The sequence below is a fragment of the Calypte anna genome, chromosome 12, assembly GCF_003957555.1.
Source record: "Calypte anna isolate BGI_N300 chromosome 12, bCalAnn1_v1.p, whole genome shotgun sequence".
Lineage (NCBI taxonomy): Eukaryota > Metazoa > Chordata > Aves > Apodiformes > Trochilidae > Calypte > Calypte anna.
Window position 1 is genome coordinate 16,847,569 of NC_044258.1, and position 19,936 is coordinate 16,867,504.

The 19,936-nt window shown below is 45.6% G+C and overlaps 2 protein-coding genes across 2 annotated transcripts in view; one reads left to right on the plus strand and one right to left on the minus strand.

Moving 5' to 3' along the window:
• Positions 1-298: 298 nt before the first annotated feature.
• LOC103533756 (2-epi-5-epi-valiolone synthase) lies at positions 299-6,473 on the minus strand. The gene is made up of 5 exons (XM_030458666.1): positions 6,304-6,473; positions 3,896-4,580; positions 2,006-2,239; positions 1,067-1,319; positions 299-399 (listed from the first exon to the last, which is right to left on the minus strand). Exons 1-5 carry the CDS (start codon positions 6,471-6,473, stop codon positions 299-301), a joined length of 1,443 nt encoding a protein of 480 aa, XP_030314526.1.
• A 2,249-nt stretch (positions 6,474-8,722) lies between these two features.
• The window catches only part of LOC103533758, a 31,760-nt gene continuing 20,546 nt past the window's right edge, over positions 8,723-19,936 (plus strand). Inside the window, exons 1-4 of the mRNA XM_030458538.1 lie at positions 8,723-8,915; positions 11,946-12,105; positions 13,682-13,773; positions 14,741-14,973. Of these exons, the coding sequence (XP_030314398.1) occupies positions 8,900-8,915; positions 11,946-12,105; positions 13,682-13,773; positions 14,741-14,973 (501 nt within the window). The 5' untranslated portion in view covers positions 8,723-8,899. The remainder of the gene's footprint in view (positions 8,916-11,945; positions 12,106-13,681; positions 13,774-14,740; positions 14,974-19,936) is intronic.

The following is a 19,936-nucleotide window of genomic DNA, read 5'->3' on the forward strand; positions in this document are numbered from 1 at the left end:
GAAGATCTGAGGCAGATCACTGAGGTTCCTTGAAGCTGATAAACTCAGTTGGTGTCCCCTGGTCCCTGTGGCATTCCCCAGCTGAGCTTACCTGCCCGGGAAGCACGGAGATGAGGAAGGAGCCCATGGTGGAACGCAGAGCAATGGGAAGAGGTGGGTCATTATCAGATGCCAATGTTCTTCTTGTTTCATGCAGCTCTGGGTTCTACGTAGTTTCCACAGGTGCTGCTGTATTTATCTGCTTTAAAATGTATCCCTGCCCACTAATCTACATTGTCAAAGCCCAAGCTGGCAGCTCTCAGGGGGTGGGTGGCTCTTCTTCCAGTCCTGTCTTGCAGTCCCTGACCCACAGCTTGTAGGCTCTTGCCAGGGTCTCTTCAGTGGTGTCATTGAATATCTCTGGAAAACAAGACTTGGAGTTAATTGACCCTTCAGTTAATTGACCTTTTCATGCTCTCACACACTGACTCACTAAGGGAGGGAGTAGCTCCTCCAAGCAGCTGATGAGGTTTGGTTTTCTTGTGAGTGTGGAGAGTCTGAGCTTCATGGAAATGGTCTGGATGGCTACTGATGGAGAAGATCACAACCTGATTCTTTGCATTGCTTCTGTGCCATGGGTGAGGTTTTTATTTAAAAAAAAGAAATTTCAAGGGTGTTTCACCGCTGACATTGCACACAGATTTTGAGTAGTTTTCAGGTGTTATCTCTAGGCACAGACGTACATTAAATTCTCCTTGCCAAGGATTATTTAACAAATATTTTCAAGTATAATACAGGACTTGTTTTTCCCCTGTGTCATTGTCAGCCCAGCACTGCCATTAGACCACTGGTTGGCAAACACATTTGCAAAGTGACTTGGTCCACCAGAAGGCAATTAAATAGACCTCAGCCTAATCACAAGCATCTCTCATCTCACCGAGTTTGTTGAGATGCTAAGAAAATCACAAGTGAAACCAGAAACTGCAGAACAGCAGGACACATTTCCCATCACATCACCACCCTAGGGTGCACCCTGTCCCCCAGGCACCTGATCCCAGGTGTCCCTGGTGTCCCCATCCCACCATACCTGCTTCTCCAAGGCTGGTGGGAAGGGGCATGCGGGGCTGACCCCCACTGTGCTTCAATCTCTCCATCAGAGCTCTCTTGATGAGGGTCCAGCTGCAGCCACTGTGCCAGATGGGCAATTCCAGGCCCTGCATGCACTGGATGATCTCCTCCTTCTGCCCAGCAGTGATGAGTCCCCGTGTGTAGGCCACGTAGGTCATGAAGGCCATGTCGATGTTGACGGCTTCTCCGTGCATCAAGGATGGCAAAACCCTCTGGAACAGAGCAAAGGTGGGTGGGGAAAAAGGTTTTGGGTTGACAAATAGTAAATAAGTTGTTTTTTTTTTCTATGTGTACTTGAGGAAATTCGACCCATGGCAGTAGAAGTACAGATTGACTGGAAGTTAGCACCTTGTGAGTTCTGGATTGATAGGGAATGATCTCTTGGACAGGTGATTAATTGCATGTAGAATCTCCTGAAGCTAATCTCCAGGAGCTCATTCTCCTCCCATTCGAATCACTGATGAACAACTCCATGGAATGGAGAGAACAACTCTGAATTTTGCATAAGGTCTAATCCTTCCCCCTTTATTTCTCAGTGACCATTTCTCCCCACTAACCTAGGCTGTGGTCTCCGTGCCTTTGCACTCTTGTAGCTCACACTGGTGATTTCTAGTGGTTTCACTGAATTCTGCTCATCTTTGGGCTTTGGTAAGAGGCTCATGAGAAGCAATCCCATCCTGATAGTAGACATGGGTGAGGATGTGGGGGAAAGGGGTCAGGGAGAGTTCTCTTTACCCAACAGGACCAGGCTGGATGTGTGGGGTGATCTCTGGTAATGTGCAAACCTGGATTGTGCAAACCTTCAGCTCCTTTTACACAAAGATTTCATGCTGCTGATTGAAAGATTTCTATTCTTTGTTTTTTAAAAAGATGTTGAAATACGAGGTCTGTCACTCACCATTTCCAGCTCTGGGCTTATAAGGTGACCAAAATCCACCAGTCTGTCCAGGTCATCCTCCCAGAGGTTGGGAGCCAGCTCTTCTAGCATGGTTTCAATGGCAATCCTGGTAGTCTGCAATGCAGCATCTCCATGGTCAGTGGAGCCACTGTAGGACTGGAACTTGGTGTCCAGAAGGTATTTCCCATGGTTCTTGAGGAGGTCAAACAGCCCTTTGTGTTTCATGAGTGCCATCTAGGGTAGAAGAGGCAATTAAATGTGATAAGCATGTGAACCATCTTTGTGCTGTTGAAAACTTGAGTGTTTCAGTAGATTGCCCTAAAACATCCTGTTATATACCAGCAAAGAAACAGCTACATGCTTGGCACATGGGCAAGTTCTACCTCTGCAACATGCAGAAGGATTTCTGTAGGCACAGTTCTGGCTGACATGTATGTGGGGCTGCAGCAGAGAGGATACACCAGTCTGGTGTACATTCAGACCTCCAGGAAAAGTGGCCTGGTGGCACTTGATATGTTGTTAGCTATGGAAGTGAAGATGGAAGCAAAAGGCAGTGTAGAAATCCCCAGTGGGGCTCTGGTAAAACACCAGAGATGATGGGAGATCTGGTGGGCAAGTTCCCTTGCTACTGGGCAACCCTGGCAATGCTTTGAGCTGGCTATGTGGTCCAGCAGATGGTTTCCAGTGAGCTTTGGTTATCTGTGTGCCTGGCAGGAAGCTTAAGACTCTCTCAGCTGAATAGTAGCTGTCCCCATGACAGGGATTCCCCAGGGTAACTCTCACCTAATCCTTGGAATTACTCTTGGGGCAAGGGAAGGTGGGAGAGCATTGCAATATGGACAATAGCAGAGTTCAGAAATATTTCTGTCATATAAATACGTATTTTTTCACCCTCTGACTCCAGCATTAGCCCCTTCCTGCAGTGGGGAGCAGTGACCTGTGGGTTTCCCAGTACTTGACAGAAACCTCCAGTTATCCTGGGAAGTTCCCTCTACGCAAGCACCCAAAAATGCTGCTTCTCAACTCCTTGCTAATACCCTTCAATAGCTTGAACTCTGCTTTATCAGAAGTTTTCCAAGCTCTCCGGGCATAAAACCATTTACTCTGGGCTTCCCAGGTAATTTTAGAAGCAGAATTTTTCTCACAGGAGATTGATTGACCACACTTAACATACCCCGTGAGATAGGTGCCAATGATCTTGCAGATTATTAATCTCCTGGATAATGAACCACTCTGCCAGGAGTTCATTTGAGAGTGCTCGGGATCAGCCCCAGTGACAAGATGCTTTCTTCTCTGGTTGTGCTATGTCTATGTCTGGCCTTGAGTTTTGGAATATATTCCTCAGGTCTAGAGCTAAGCACAACATGTAAGGGATAATTTAACAAGTTTAGCATTTAAAAAAAAAAATAATATATATATATATAAAAATTCAATGAGGGTTAGAAGTCTCCTTGTAGCCCTAATGGCTCACTCTTCTTTCTGGAGGGTGGTTTATACAATGCCATGGATGCTGGTGATCACCTTACCAGCACTGGGGCCTTTCAGTATTCAAAGAAGACTTAAAAGACAGATGGGAACAGACTTTTTAGTAGGGTCTGTTGCAATAAGACAAAGGGTAATGGTTTAAATAAAAGAGGCTAGATTTAGGCTAGATATAAGGAAAGATTTTTTAATGATGAGAGTGATGAAACACTGACACAGGTTGCCAAGAGAGGAGATAGAAACCCCAATCCCTGGAAACATTCAAGATCAGGTTGAAGTGGGCCATGAGCAACCTGATCCTAGCTGATGTCCCTGCACACCATAGAGGGGTTGGACTAGGCAGCCTTTAAAGATCCCTTCCAACCCAAACTATTCTGATTTCCCTTTTGAGAGCTGCAAAGTTCATACCTTTAAAATTTCCCCGAGGCCATTGGAGATGTGTCGCCGAGGGATGCTCCGAATGAAGGACCTGTCCAGGAAACTTGCCACTGGGGGGGTGTAGCCCCCAAGCTTGTTCTTACACTGCAGGAAATTCACCCCATTCTTTGCCCCCACACTGGCATCAACATAAGAGAGGAGGGTGGTTGGGACCCGAATGTAAGGGGTTCTTCTTCTGTAGAGAGAGGCGGCCAAGCCAACGATGTCCAGGCAGACACCTCCTCCAATGGCAATGATGGGCTCAGTTCTTCTGTCAAGGCTGAAGTTCTGGACTTCTTGCAAGATGTTCAAGACGAGGTCCATGGATTTGGTTTCTTCAGTAGTGGGCAGGGCGAGGATTTTGTGGTGAACGTTGTTCTCTTCAAAGTATTCTCTGACTTTGGAGCCATAAAGTTGATCGACGACTTCATCCATGACAACGAAACGCCTCAGCTTCCTTTTGCTGCTCCTGGCCAGCTCCAGTTGGTGGGGATCATTAATGTGACCCCAGAGCAGAGTAGTGTTAGAAGGATCCAGGATATTGGATGTTTCCACCACTTTGTAGCAAAAATAGATGGGAGCTTCAATTGTCCAGGAGATTCCACCTTCGGAGATGCATTCCCCTCTGGCAAGGACCAGAAAACAAGGTTGGAAATACTGATATTCCTCTTTTGTGCTTTACATGTCTGAGATAGTTTAAGGAGGTATTTGGGGGTGGGGAATATAGGGTCTCCTACCCCTGTACTGCCAAAGCATGGGTGGGATGCGTCTGCTGGGCATCAGGACCCAACTGCTTTGGCACCAGAGAAAACCTCCCACATCTTAGAGGACAACCTAATGGCTGAACTATATGATAATGATAAAGCACAGATCTGCAACCCAGTTATTTCTTCTCCTGAGGTGAAGAGGCAGCTAAGTGGCTTTTTAAAAATTTGCTGGGAATCAGGAAAGTTTTTTTTCTATATATAAAAAGACCAAAACTGGAAAATATAATTTCTGAAAGACCTTTTCTTCTACCAGCTGTAGTTGGGTAAAAATTGAAAGTTTCCATGAGTCTTTGTTTTGTTTCTGGGATGAGCAGATGGCTCACTGGATAAGCAGATTTCCCTCCATGCCCAATTTCTTTCCACATGCCTGAACTTTCTCTTATAGGTTTAACAAGATGCTTCTCTGCTTTCTTTACCAAATTGCTTCTAAATCTGGCCCTAACCTTTTTAAGTGGTACAGAAAACCAGTGAGGATTTACACCTCCCAGAAAATTTCTTCTGAATTTATAAAATGCAATTTAAAAAAAAAGAAACAATTAAAAAATTATAGCTTATATTTTAATGCACCAAATATACACCCTACAGCTGTGCTTTGTGTGCACCCCTCCCAAGAGAGAGGATGGTTTGGGATGTTGCTGGGATAAGTTTTGGGTTCTGCATGGAACAACTGGCACCCACTGAAACCCCTCTGCTGGAGGAAAAAAGTAGTGAATTTGAGGCTGGGCATTCCCTCACTGACAGATATATCAGCTGAGGATGTTTCAAGGTGTTTTCTGGGCCCCAGGTTCACCCTGCCCATTGACTGAGGTCTTGCAGAATGCTTTTTGGGGGTCTGGCAAAGCCCTTTTCTAGCTGCAGCAGCTCTGCCTTAGCAACGCTGGTACTGGGGAGATCTCTCTGACCTGGCTGAGGAAAGGGTTAATTTGTGACATTGAAATGCATGACAAATGCTAGAAAACATCTGGCATGGAGAAGGTAGCTGCAGTAAGGAGGAGCTGCATCACAGGCAGGGTTCCAGGTTGGGAAAAGGAGCATCCAGTAATTAAAGGATAATTAACTGGAGAGGTGTCATATCAGCAAAGAGTTGTATGTATCCCCAAGGGAAATTTGTCTCTGAAGCAGCATTAGGTGAATTCTGCAGGCTGAGAAATGTGGAAAGGTTTTTGCCTTGTGTCAGTGACCTACTGGGATTATTTTTCCCACCCAGCCACTTCATTTACCTGCAGCTCTCACCTTGATTGTGTCCTTCTCGCATGCCTGTGCACAAGCTTTGGCACACAAACACTTCTTGGAAAGACAAGAAACTCTGCCCCAAGTGCAGCATTCAGAAGTGTCTAAGTATTTCAGAAGCTTAAAGAAACTTCCCAGCTACAAAAATTCAGGCTGTTGGTAAAATTCCCTCTGTAACTTAGCCAGCTCATGCCAAGGAGAACTGCAGACACCTGTGCTGCCACGTTGCACGTGTTTTGGAGCTCACTTTTGTAGGGATGAACACCTAATGGTGGCATCAAGCTGCAAGGGCACAGAAGATTTTTCCACCTGAGATGCATCCCAGCAGGGAAACAGCAGAGATGGACTCACCAGAGCCCTCAAGCACAGCCACCAGTGGGCAACCTGGGCTCCTCTACTTACATTTTTGCTTCGGAGAGAGTTATCTTGTCCTCAGGGTTGGAAAGGGCTTCTCCTTTCTTGATCCTGCACCACGTGCTCTTGACTCGTACCAGCTGGAAGTCTGTCTGCTGGGGCTCCTGGGACGTGGTGGCAGGGGCCACCTGAGCAAAGGTCTCTTCTGACACTGGCATGATTCCAGAAGGTAAAATCTCCCTTCTAAAAGATCTCCTCTAACTGAGTGTCTTTGAGGTGCTTTTTAAAGACTCCAGGTGAGCAGGTGTTGGAAGGGGAGGTCTTGATTCTACAGGGAAGATGAGTTACAAAACTAAGATTATCTAATCTGGGATGCATGTTGAGGGTGGTAGGAGCATTTGAAGACATGTGCAGGTACCAGGATGGGGTTGTATAATCAGCTGGTTTTATAATGCTTAAGAAGAATGATAGGAGTGCACACGTGAACTTCCAACATGATGCCCTGCAGCAAATTTAAAGTTATGAAAGGCAAGTTGTATGACTCTCTGTGATGTTCAGGAGCCTCTGATCTGGCTGCAGCCCCAACTTCTGATTTGAGACAGGAGCAGGAGCATGGGCATGGGATCAATACCAGCTGGTTAAATCAATTTTGAGCTCACATTCCTGGGTTTCTCTTGCATCGGAGAACTTTGTGATTTTTGTTGTTGTTTTTAGTTTTTATGCAGGCTTAAAAACATAATCGTGAAGATTTTCCCCTGAAGGGCTGTTTGGGGGATGAGCTGGGCTCTGATTCCTTTGCTCAGCTGCCTGTGGGGCTCTGAGATGCTGAGGTTTCCCTGTGGTGGAGTCGTTTCAGCATCAGCACTGTGGTCCAGGTGATGACCCTGCCCTTGTGTCCCCTGCTCTCCTGCCACCATCACCTGTTTGTCTGATTGAGATGATGTCAGATGCCCCCTGAACACCCTGAGAGACCCCATCCCACACTGACCCTGCAGCTTGGGCTCAGTCAGAAGGATGAATTCCCCTTCTTTAAGAAGTGATGGTGTGTGGGGGGGTGGTAGGGAACCATCCCTGCTTCCCATGTGACCCAGGGTTGCCCAGTTCGACTTTTCCTGTTACGTTCTTGGGCTCACCTTGTCACACCATAAACTCTTGTGGCATCCAGGAGAAGTCAGCAGAAAAGGAGCAACTTGCCCAAAGTCACCTCCAAAAGCTAGTGGCAGGTGGGCTCCATGGCATACTAATGCTCTTAACCTCTTTACCAAATATTTGTCAGAAATTTTAACTCCCAATCCAAACACAATTTGGATTGTTTTCCACAGGGACTGCAGGTCTAATGCAGTTTGTTGTTTACTAAATCATAAGGTGGAATAATCTTAAATATGCAAGGAGCTCTGTCCTCTTTGTCTTATTTGTTTTGATTAATAGCAATCCACTGAGCACTGGGACTTACTCTATTTGCTTTCCTTTTAGGCTTTTGTCCTGTGCATTTACTTATTTGCCATTCATACTTTCCTGTTCTATTCTGGGGTCGTCTAGATGGCTTCTGTTTCATTTTAGAAGTGGAAAAATCGAGTTTCCACTGTCTACCTGCTTGCCATGGCCAATGACTGCCATGTTCCTGTACCATCCATCCTGCAGAGGGGCTGCCAAGAGCCTTACAGTGAAGATGCTCCCCCCAGGCTCTGCACCTTCTCTGCCCAGCCCTGGGCTCTCTCCTCAGGCTTTGTGGGAATGTTTGAGTCAGCCCAGGGTGAACACACTAGAGGTGAAAGATGATGTTCTGGTTATGGAGTTGTCCACATTTCCTCATTGTGTTTCATCTACATGAAGAGGAGGTGGCCAGCAGACCTCAGTTCCATCACATGCTCCTTAATTACATTGCTTTAATTCCTCACCTTTTCTGCTCCAACAACAGGCCAACACAGGCTTTTGTATACCCTGGATGTTCCCAGGGGTTTTTTCCTACATCTCCTCCAGACTGGGTGTTCCTTGGACCCTTTCTGGGGGTTCAGGACCACTGATACCTCTGTGATGGAACTTCCTCTCCATCCCATACAGAGAGCTGACCTCAGAGGAGTGTGTGCTCTTCTGTCCAGCTGCATGGGGCAGAGAGTGACCTCATCACTGGGGACCACTTGTGGATAATCTGGAGTTCAAAGTCCTGGGAATTTTTGGCCTCATACCTGACAGTTTAGCAGGGACACGTGTCTGTGCTATGTAACAAGGGGGTTATGAAATTGCTGATTATCTCCTTGAGAGCAAGCAGCTTCCTGAGGTCACGATGTGAACATTGCTCTTACGTAAAGTGAAGGCAATGAAAGTCAACTTTTTTTTTTTTTTTTTTTTTTTTTTTTTCCCTCTTCCTTCCTTCTTTTCTCTTTTCATGTCAGTTTTCATGTCAACTTTTCATGTGAGTTGGATCTCACCTGCTATCTGTACTCTGGGTGGAGGCAGGAATGGGTGCAGCTCCAGCCTGGGGCCATCCTTCCTTTGAAGCCGCTCCCCAGGGTTGGGACTCAGCCCAGGTGATCCCTGGTGGAGAATCCCATCCTCTTGATGGACACCTGAGCACCAAGGTTCTGCTCTGCAGAGGTAGCAAGCCCACAGCAGCAGCATCTGAAGCTGGAGGACAAAAAGCAACATGCATAACCCTACAGGTAAACTCCCCAGGTGGGGTGGGGAGCTCCAGGAGAGATGATGTGACAGGAGGGGATGGATGCTGTGTGATGTCCCAGTCCTGGGTCCCTGCAGAGATGTGACCTATGGGCTCTGTGGCTTGGCAGAAGGGAGCAGAGGGAGGGTTTACTGGGAAGAGGAGTTTGAGGCTGAGCAGGGCAGGTGGGGCTGCAGGAACCCTTAGTGGAAAGAAGAGGATGCTCCCCAGGGAAAGGGATGGGTGGGAAGGAGACACTTGCAGTGTTAAGAGAGCTTTGGCTGGGGCTAATTTCTGATGGGATTGGGTTGCTCATTTTCTAAGTATTTTTTCTGCACCTTGCCTTGGTGCTTTCTGTGATAGCCACTTGTGCAGGGGGTGGCACACACATCCAGGTGCTTGCTGCCTTTTTTGGCCCTTTTCTAAAACCAACAGCTGAGTGTAGGAATGCCAGCTGCTCTGAATAGAAATACTTTGACCCCTTGCAGCATGATCTAAAGCCCACTGAAGCTGTTAAAAACCTCCCTCGACTGCCTTGGGCTGTGGATCTGGCTGCCACTGGGCAATGCTCAACCCTGCAGTGCAGAGCATCATTTATTATGTGTGAAAACAGACTTCTGCTTCTCATACTCCTGGAATACTTCCTGGAGTAGAATATTAAAAAAAAAGAAAAAGGAAGAGAAAAAGAAAAAGAAAAAGAAAAAGAAAAAGAAAAAGAGAAGTAGAAACAGCGCCAGCCGGGCCCTCCAGCCAGCCCCGAGCTTTGCTCTGACTTGTTTGATGCTTGCATAAATGAAGGCAATTCTGACCTCTGCTGTTGGCCCAAAGCATCATCAGGCTGCTAAAAAAAAAAAAAAAAAAATTAAAAAAAAATTGCAAAACTTCCTGAAAAGATTGTATAAGCTCAGCTACAGAGTTATCTGGGCATGCACTGAGTGCTCCTGCTCCCTGACAGCTCTTCTGCGTGCCTGTGGTTGGTGTTATGACACAGGTTACAAAACAGCTGGATGGGGATCTTGCTTCCCCCCTCCTTGAGTGACAGGGGATCCTTGTCTGTTACTCATCCAGAAGCTTAACATGATGATTATTAAAATCCAACACGGATCATATACATCTGGGTTTTTTTCTTCCCCCCGGAATTAACGAAAGGTCTCAGAGTGCTTGGCTTGTGAAAGGAAAATGTCTTCAGGCAAAGTGTAGCTGGACTGAGGTCAACTAACTAAGACATGGTCTGGGAAGGGGGTGGTTATTCCTACTCTTGCAATTAATTATAAAACTTCTGCAAGAGGTATCAGCTGCCTCTGATGGTGAGAGGTTGGCAGGAGATGGAAAGCAGGGGCTGCTGGAGCTGCCTTCCTGGTGCATCAGGCTGGTCGACTGCCATGAGCATAGATGATTTCCAGCTCTGGTCCAAGCTGGCAGTTCCCATACAAAATGCATGTATATTCTATGTTCCTTGTCTACTTTTATGTTTTTTGTAACTCAAACAATGAAAATGGGTGAAGCTGTCTCAAAAAACCAACAGAGTTGTCATCTTAGCAGTTACAAAAAGCTGCAAAACACTTCTCTGAGCAGCAGATATTTGGGGAGGTTTTGGCCATTCCCCATTCCCAAAGATAGGAGTTTAGTCACATGGTGCCCCTTGGGACCAGGGAAGGAGCAAGTGGAAGTCCTGGTGCTCTTCTTGTGGCAGGGTCATTGCTCTATCTCCCTGCAGTGGAGAGAAAGAGTGGTCATGTCCATAGTGAGGAGACTGGATTATTCTCCCATCCTTTATGGAGAGTATGTGGTTGCTCAGTGTATCCACCTCAGGCTGATTCTTTGAAATGCTCAAGCAGAGAAGATACTGAAAAAAAATCAAACACTTTCCTGTCATTCTACCGTTCAGCTGGAAACTGACACCAGACCACCACCAAATCTGGGTTAGGACCCAGAAGACCCAGTGTTTAGGGAATAAATCCAAGGTGCTGTTTAAGTAGATAGGAAAGAAATGGAGAACTGAGAAGCTGGAGTCATGTCTGTATCTCAACTTCACAATCTGATTCTTTAAGAATAATCTCCTAATTGGAAGCTAATCCTAAAATATGCTGCTGCATTTGCCTTGGTGCAGTCTTTCTCAGCAGTGGGCCAGATGAGGTGATTCCCTGATGTCCTGTGGCTTCCTACCAGAGCTCTGCTGGCAGGCTATGGGGGGGCTGGATGCCTTCAATGGTGTTCAAGACCCCACCAAAAAACCCATTCTGGGATGGGAATGTGATGCCTGCAGCAACAGCAGCTCCAGAGGGCTTTGCCCTGCATCTGCTGGGCTGGGCCAGTCCTCCAGAGGAAACATGTCCTTTTTTCACTTGCTTCATTTACTTATTTACAGCTTTTCTATTGCTGGGCATAAAGTCTTGCCAGGGCCAGTCTGCTCCACCCCAGTTATGCTCACAGTCTGCTTGCCCTGGGACTCTGAAACCTGATCTTGCCACTGCTTTCATAACCCAGCACGTGTTCTGATGCTCTGTGGGGCCACCACTCACTGGGGCCCATTGCTGCCACATGGTGATTTGGGCTTTTTTTGGGAGGTTTCAGGGCAAGTACATGGCCATGGGCAGCATTGCTTTTGCCCTCAGGACAGGTTGTCTTGATCCTTGAGATGTTTTTTGCAGCCTTCCATGTGCTGGTGTATTGTTCTGTTGTGTTTACTATTACTCCTTCCACCTGAATATTCAGTTTTGGCAGGGTCTGGCTTGTGAAGAGCTGCTGGGAGCTTTGCCATGAAGTGCTGATGGGTTCAAGTGTAATTAGGGCTTTTTTGACCTGAGAAACAGAGAGTTCAGGATGGGGCATCACCAGCGCAGCCATGGCAAGGTGAAGGCAGAAGAAGGGTTAGGAGGTTGCATTAATTTATTTTTTTTTTTTTACTCCTTAAAATAACCCTGAATTCTATAAGGGAAAAAAAAAAAAAAAGCCAAGCAAGTTTTTTCCTATATTCTTCTCTTGTTGATTTGAGCAGTTACAGAATAATTCATCCTTTTCTTCTCCATTTCAGAAACCCCAGCTGGACTCATTGCTGAGAACCTTCTCAAAGCCAAAGAAATAGCCCTCAATGACTCTCGTGTTCCTGAACAGCTCAAGAAATACTTACAAAAAGCCCTTGATGTTGCTCTTGGACTAGACCCTTATCTGGATGCAATGGCAACTTCAAAGAGGTATGGATAATCCTTTGCAACCTTGTGATTGTGTGAATGTGTTCTGAGATTTTCTGTTCAGAATGGGCCATAAACACAGAGAACAGTGGATGGAAGAAGGACAGAACCTTAATATCTCACAAAATGTGCATGGACGTGGGTGTCTGTGTGCACCTATGGCCTCCAGCTGGGAACAAGAAGTCCTATCTGGAAATTTTGGAGCATATTCTGCCAATCAACCCATCCCATGACAAATCACAAGCCAACCACCACCCTGTGCCTTGCTGAGAGGCTCAGAGAATGAGCCCTGGGATCAGACTGGTGCTGGGATAAGTAAAGGCAGAAGAAAACCTGCACCTCTGGATCCACCCCCTAATAACAGCCTTTAGACATTGCTTTTATCTCCCAGCACTCTACAAACATTAATTAATCTGCTAACTAAATTACTCTGGTAACTAAACTAATTAATTAAACTAATTTAAAGTATCATTAATTCAGAAGTCCAACTGATACCCTCATTATTCTTTTTCCAGCTACACTATATTACCCAGCCATGTGGGGTCTGCTAAACCCATTGCCATTTATCAGTGTAGATTCTGATGGGTGGAAAAAGCCAGTTCTGCCTCAAAATGACAATGTGTAAACTGTTCCAGGCTGTGGATTCTGGGAAGGCTGCACGATCGTTCTGTTGTTGAAATAATAGCTGATAGTTGTTTGACTTACGCTTGCTGTAGGATAATAGCTACACATTATCTTATTAAAGTTGTTAAAGCATTTGTGAGGGGCACAAAAGAGGTTATACAAAATGTTCTACTCTAAGTCTTGGATTATCTGAGTGTGGCTGACACGGGTTATGAATTCTTTCTCATTTTGCTGAGGAGTGGAGGGGGGAGAGTGGCAGAAAAAAAAAAAATGGTAAAAAGACTCTAAATTCTGGCCCATAGAAGTATCACCAAGCATTGCTGGGGGTTGTTTTCTTCAGATGGGGTGATCTAAGCTGGCCAGAGGCTATGGACTTCTTCCAGTCTTCTCTGCCCTTCTTTTTATAATAGGGAGCATCTCACTTCATCCACATTGTCACAGGCTTGGTTTCTGTGAGCTAATACCTGGAGATAGCCCATTTTTCTCAGCAGTTTGGGAGAATTTTTTTTTTCCTGTCTTGCAAAAAAAATTTGCTTTTTATACCCCATTCTGCAATGAAACCTTTTCTGGATGGAAAAATAAAAAACCCCAAGAACTGGCCAAGGTAACTGGAACCTTTTCCCCCACACCAGCAGGTGGATAAGACACCAACCTGGGACCAACTTGGAAATGGGGAAGATATGGGTTGAACAGTGGGGAACACTTTCCCTCAGCCCCACAAATCCTTCTTCCCAAACCCCTATGGCTGGAGCAGCTGCCAGCACTGAAGTAGACCTATTGCCAAGGCAGGTCCTCTTAGGAATGTGATTTAGGGATATTTATCATGATTCTAGGCTGATTTCTCGTGCTGATGTACAAACAAACCTTTTCTAGAAACCACCTCTTGGCTGCTGTTTTTTATGCAAGATAATCAGATTTGGGTTATTACCATAAAGTTTCTTTTTTTTTTTTCCAGAAAACCTTCACCTGCCCATGGCCCTGGGGATGCTGGAGGAGCTGAAACCAAAGTTAGGCTGCAGGAAGCCCATGCCTCTGGCTCTTTGAATGGCAAGTTGGTCAACTGGGAGGCTGAAATTGCACCAGACTGGTGTGAAGGTTATCACTGGAGTTCACCATCCTCTACTCCACCTTGAGTGGGGACTGGATGTGGACTGAGGATGTGGATAGAAAATGTGGAAAATTACTTAAAAAGAGAGATAGGAACTTCAATCTTTTTGTGTGTGTGTGAATTTTCTCTCTCCTCCACCTCCCATGACCTTGTGCCCACTCGTGTGCTTTAATTCAGAGTTCCAGGGGGAGATCATTGTCCTCACTAGAAGGGAAAGGAAGGGGAAAAATCACATTGGGTTTGGTTTGGTGGTGCCTGATAGAGGTTTTTGTGCTTTGGTGGTGGAGGTGCCTGTGGCTGAGCACTGCACCTTTCCAAGGAGTAAACCCAGGCTTGTGCCCCCACATATAAAGCCTATTACACTAAATCTATTCCCAGATTCATTCTTCCCAGATGTTCCCATCTTTTGGGTAATATATCATCCCAGTGAAGTACTCTTATAATGTATTACACTAATACATTGTTCGAAGGACACCACTGATGATAAATTTCTTAAATGATGGTGCTGTCTGGGGATAATGACTCTAAGAGCAAATGCAAGGTAATGTAGTGATTTTTTTAAACTGGGTTCCAGAAAGAATATGGAGACATCTTAAAGCCATTTTCATATGGGGGGAATGTTAAAATATGCAATATTTCAAGCACTATTTAACAAGCACTTGAACAATAGCAGCATTGATGATAAAGGTTCTACATTTAAAACCCGTCCCTCTATTCTGTTGTCTTTTAGCTGCATTTTAGGTGGAATTTTGTCAGATTCTGTTGTTAAACCCTTATCTGAAAGTGTTTTAGGATTAGATTTTTTTTTCTAAATGATAACTTAAAAGGTACATCCAGTTCTCATTCTGAACAGGGTACTGTGAACTGTGGTTTTATTTTGTAATTTTCATTCTTGTCTTTCAACAGGCCAAGTTTTTAAGATGTTTGTTCATATGATCAGAGCCAGGAAGATTTTATTAATTGGCAAGCTTAAAGGTTACAGCATCCTTGCTATTGCAGAAGAATTGCCAGATGATGGCAAAATCTTTGCATGTGCAGAAGCTCTGTATCTGGGAGTGAACAGCCAAGAAGCATTTGATTATTCTTCAGATGGTAAAAAGATAAGCATGAGAGTGGGACCTACAGCAGACACTTTGGAGGTAAAATGGGTTGGGAGGGGAGTTTGGGAGCAGGTTGAAGAGTTTTGGGCAGGTCTTAGTTTCTGTAGAAAAAAGTTTCTGTACAAAATTTTGGGTAGTGACCCTGGTTTGCTTGTAAATAGGTGAACATGTTCTTGCACTGGAGTTATTTCTTATTCATGATGGTAGGTGATGGAACAGCTCTGTTATACAAGATAGTTTTTTTGTCCTTCTTAACTAAAATATTGCACCTTTTGGTCAGACGGATCACAAGCTCTAAATGGATCTACAGGCTTCAGTGGCAGAGCTTTATTTGATGTGGGTGGGCTTAGTCTCAGGGTCCCTGATTCCAAACATAACAAGCTGGAAGATTTTATCTGTGACTGCTGGGCATGCCCTGGGAGGGACAGCTTGCTTCTAGTGTTCACAAGAATTGGAAAAGTCATAGAATCATAGAATAGGCTGGGTTGGAAGGGACCTCAGAGATCATTGAGTCCAACCCTTGATCAACTACCGCCACAGTCACTAGACCATGGCACTGAGTGCCATATCGAGTCGCTTTTTAAATGTCTCCAGGGACGAAGAGTCCACCACCTCCCCAGGCAGCCCGTTCCAATGTCTGATCACCCTTTCTGTGAAAAAATTCTTTCTAATCTCCAATCTGAACTTCCCCCGGCACAATTTAAGACCCTGCCCTCTTGTCTTACTGAGAGTTGCCTGGGAAAAGAGACCAACCCCCGCCTGGCTCCATCCTCCTTTCAGGGAGTTGTAGAGAGTGATGAGGTCTCCCCTGAGCCTCCTCTTCTTCAGGCTGAACAGCCCCAGCTCCCTCAGCCTCTCCTCATAGGATCTGTGTTCGAGTCCCTTCACCAGCTTGGTTGCCCTCCTTTGGACCTGCTCCAGGACCTCAATCTCCTTCTTGAACTGAGGGGCCCAGAACTGGACACAGTACTCAAGGTGTGGCCTTACCAGGGCTGAGTATAGGGACAGAATCCCTTCCCTGGACCTGCTGGCCATGCTGTTCCTGATCCAGGCCAGGATGCCATTGGCCTTCTTGGCCACCTGGGCACACTGCTGGCTCATGTTCAGCTTCCTGTCAATCCAGACTCCCAGGTCCCTTCCTGCTGAAGTGTGCAAGTAAACCCCAATCTGTCACTATTTTCCCCACCTGGTAACACTGGGGGGCATCAGACCCCAAGTTCCTTGGTTCCAGAGCAATGTGTTAAGCCTCAGATGTACAGTCCTGTGTTATGTGCTCTAGGTGATGATGCTTTAGTGGGAGAGTTGGACTGGATGATCTCTAGAAGTCCCTTCCAGCTCTGATAGTTCTGTCAAATACTTCAGCTGGGTTTGTTTTGTACTGACTGGTGACTTTGTCCCAAGAAGTAGAGAAAGTTTCTGGTTGCCAGCAGCTAGAGGAGTTTCACATTTAATTCCAGTTTATGCATCACCAGGGTGTGGAGGGCCAGGTGATGTCCATGCAGGGTTCATTAAACACGTAGCCTTTTTATGATTAATGCAAACCAATTTGATCTGATTCCATTTTCAATCTGGATGTGTCAGTGTGAGTTTGATTGTAACTATTTGCATTAAGAGGTCCTGTATTTGTTTCCAAAATGAAATGGCCAGGAGCTTTCTGACCTCTGGCTTCCATGACCTCCAAGTCTGATAAGAAAGAAAGAAAGAGCTTTGCCAAGTATATGAATAAGTGAAATGTTACAGATCACCTGCAGTGTGCAGCATTTAAAATCCCAGCTCCCTGGAGTGAGTGTGAAATTAATTGAATTGCTGTTGCTCTCTAGTGCCCATTCTGTGCAACTGACTTACTGTGACTGAATTAAAATATCCAGAGGCAGGCAGAGTACATGCTGGGTAGAGATTAAAGAAGGGAGCAAAGACATGAAAATTAAATCCTTAAAACAGAACGTTGCAATTGATTTGATATCCTCCGATTGCCACGTGAGGGCACATCCTGACCCCTGTGCTGCAGGTGCTGAGGCCTCCAAACTGCTCCTGGAGATGCTGGAACTGGAGATGCTGGTGCTTGGTAGGAGAGATCCCGGCACTGATACCTCTTGATGAGAGATTTCTGCACTGGGCTCTGAAACTCTGTTCCTCAACCTGCCAGATATTTTGGCATTGGTATCAGGATTGTCCTGTAGGTGTCAATTCATTTAATTCAATGACTATGAGTGGTGACAAAATGCATTTTGTGGCCTCTCTGATGCCTTTGCAGTTTGGGCTCATTGAGGTTTGTCCAGCTGGAGCCAGGCAGCTGTGTGGGAAAACAACTGGAGGCATGGAAGAGGATCAGGCTTTGAACAGCAGATGCCTTTTCCAAGGATGCTTTAGGTTGGAGACCTGTGGCTTCCTCCACTGCCACGTGGCCATGCTGGAAAGCAGGAAGATGAGGGAATCTCAGGCAGGATATGGGTCAGGGATGGCCCATCCAAGTTCCCACTGCTCAGCTTCATGGACCAGATGGAATAGATCCATACTTCTGTCCCCATCCTGTCCAGGGAGACTGCAGGGATTGTCTTTGTTGTCTATAGTGTCTGCAGCCCTGGGTTTCATTTTTGTCCCCTCCAGAGAAATTAAGAGGACAGAGGCTCACCCACCAGTTGCTCTTTGGAGGTGTCTGCAGCAGCTTTCTTGCTGTGGTGACTGTGGCTGAGTTTTCCTTCCAAGTTGGGTACAAAAGGGCAGGATTTCTACCTATCTGCTGCAGTCCTCACTCCTGGAAGCAGAGGATTTTCTTGCTCCACTGACTTTTTCCAAGCACAAAAATGTCATATGAAAACTAAATAACACCACCTGGCAGGGCAGTCCTTTTTTGCTTGGTGAAACTGTTTTATCAAGTCCATACTGCCAGAAGGTAGGTGATGTACTCTCACTCCTGGTTTAAAACCACCCAAGAGTTGCATCCCAGCCTGACAAAAGTTACCATCACATGCTGCAGGATGTGTCCACTGCTGTGTCCACATCTGCTGTTGACGCCCTTTGGAAGCAAGGCTGCCAGATGTTGCAGGAGTTGCCACAGGGATGTGACACATCTGTACCCATGCACCTCAGACAGCAGGAATTTAGTGGTGCCCATGTGGCTCTGGTGGCACCACAGCCCATCAGAACTGTAAGCAAGTGAAAAGCATCACTAAAGCAGCTCATCCATCCATAGCAGCACCCTGACCAAGATTTCTGAAGCCTCTTGTGCTCCTTTGCATTATTGCACAATGTTGGCCAGTTTTCCTGTCTCTTTTCCTAGCTCAGAGCCAGCTGCAAAACATCTGGGATATTGAGCTGTCAAAGGATGCTAAATACCAGTCAGGAGCTGCAGGGGTCAGGTACACAGTGGGGTTCATTTGGTACCTGAGGGCACAATGGAAAAAATAAAATCCACCTTTCTCATGTGTGAGGGACAGGAGGGCCAAGACAGATCAGGTCCTCACCAAAGAATGTAGCTCAGGTACAACATGGCACACACCTCTGTGCCCAGGGGCCTGAAGTCTTTTTTACACAATATTTCAAAGTGTGGGTTGAGGGGAAGATTTTCCCTGGGCTCAGCCTCTGGTACAGGTGCATTCAGTGGGAATTGGCTACCTCCTCAATGTGGGCTGGCACAGCATTCCCAAACCTTTCCCAACAATTCCTCCAGTCCTTCCCTCGGTCCGTGCCAAGCCCGGTTCATGTCCCTTGCCAGGGCCTGATTTTGCAAAGAGCTTCTTTGAATTCCCAGCTGACTTTTGGTTGAACAATGGATGCAGGATTGAGTCTGGAGGGAATGCAAACTAGTGGGATATTAATTCCCATCCGTGATTTTTTGATCCTTCCATTTTAAGATGGAAAAGGCAACACGCAAAACAGCGGCGTGTTTGCCACAGATTCTGCTGATTGCAGGGCATTGTGCAAGCATGTCAGGGGGTTCTTTCTTCTTTTTTCCCCTCCTTTTACCAGACAGAATAGGTGAAGAGGTTGAGCTGCAGATCTCATTTCTCCTGTTTTGCTGCTTGTGAAGTCTGCCAACAGAATCCACCTTGACAAAGTCAAGGACTCTGCGTTTAATGTTGAACTGAGTGAATAAATTATGCATGAAATTGTGTCGGAGTCTCTAGTGTGCAGAATTGCTCCTTTTGATATGAAAGGTTAATTCAGAAAGGAGTCCAAAATAGCTGGAAATTGTGGGGATAAGTGGATAGTATTCACTGTTGTGAGCTGTTATTACTAGAAATTGCATTCCCTCTCTAGCTTCCCCAGAGATTTAGCTTTGCTGGTGAATATAAACTGTACTCAATAGAATAGCATTTAGGAGTAACAAGAGTGTATGTCCACATCCAGTAAAATATTCTAATGGTGCTTTAAAAGGGAGCTGTACTTTTTCATGTATTCTGTGTACCCGAAGGATGCGTTGCTATTACATTTAGGTCAAGAACAAGGCATGGGGAAGGTAATAAGTTTTGAGTACATCTTTATTACAAATACGCTGACTGTATGATCCATATCAAAGGAACTGGACAGTCTTTTTATTTTCTGATTGAATTTGGATGTGCCTTATGAGAAAGTGTTGCCTCTGATCAGGACTCCAATCAGATTTTCTCTGAGCTTTGGCAGAAGATTCATTCATGCTTTTATTCAGGATGTCCTCTCTCTGATTTTTACCCTATCCCTCAGTAGGTTTCTTGTGCCCTTACTTGTGCTACCTTTTGGAGCATCTTCTCTATATGATGAAGTGCTACAAGTTTAGTTGTTGTGGTTTTGGGGTTTTTTTTTCTTTTTTCCCCCCCTCTTTTTGAATCCAAAAGGAAGTTAATGACTCACTGTAAGCAAAAGCATTAATTTTAGCCAAATTTGCTCTGAATTAAGACACTTCTTGTTGCCATCTGTTACCATCTCTGATGCCTCTGTAGCAAGGAGCAAAGATTGCACTGTAAACATTCAGGAAATTAGTTTCAGCAGGATATTTTGCAGGCAGATTATTTCCTTCTGGATC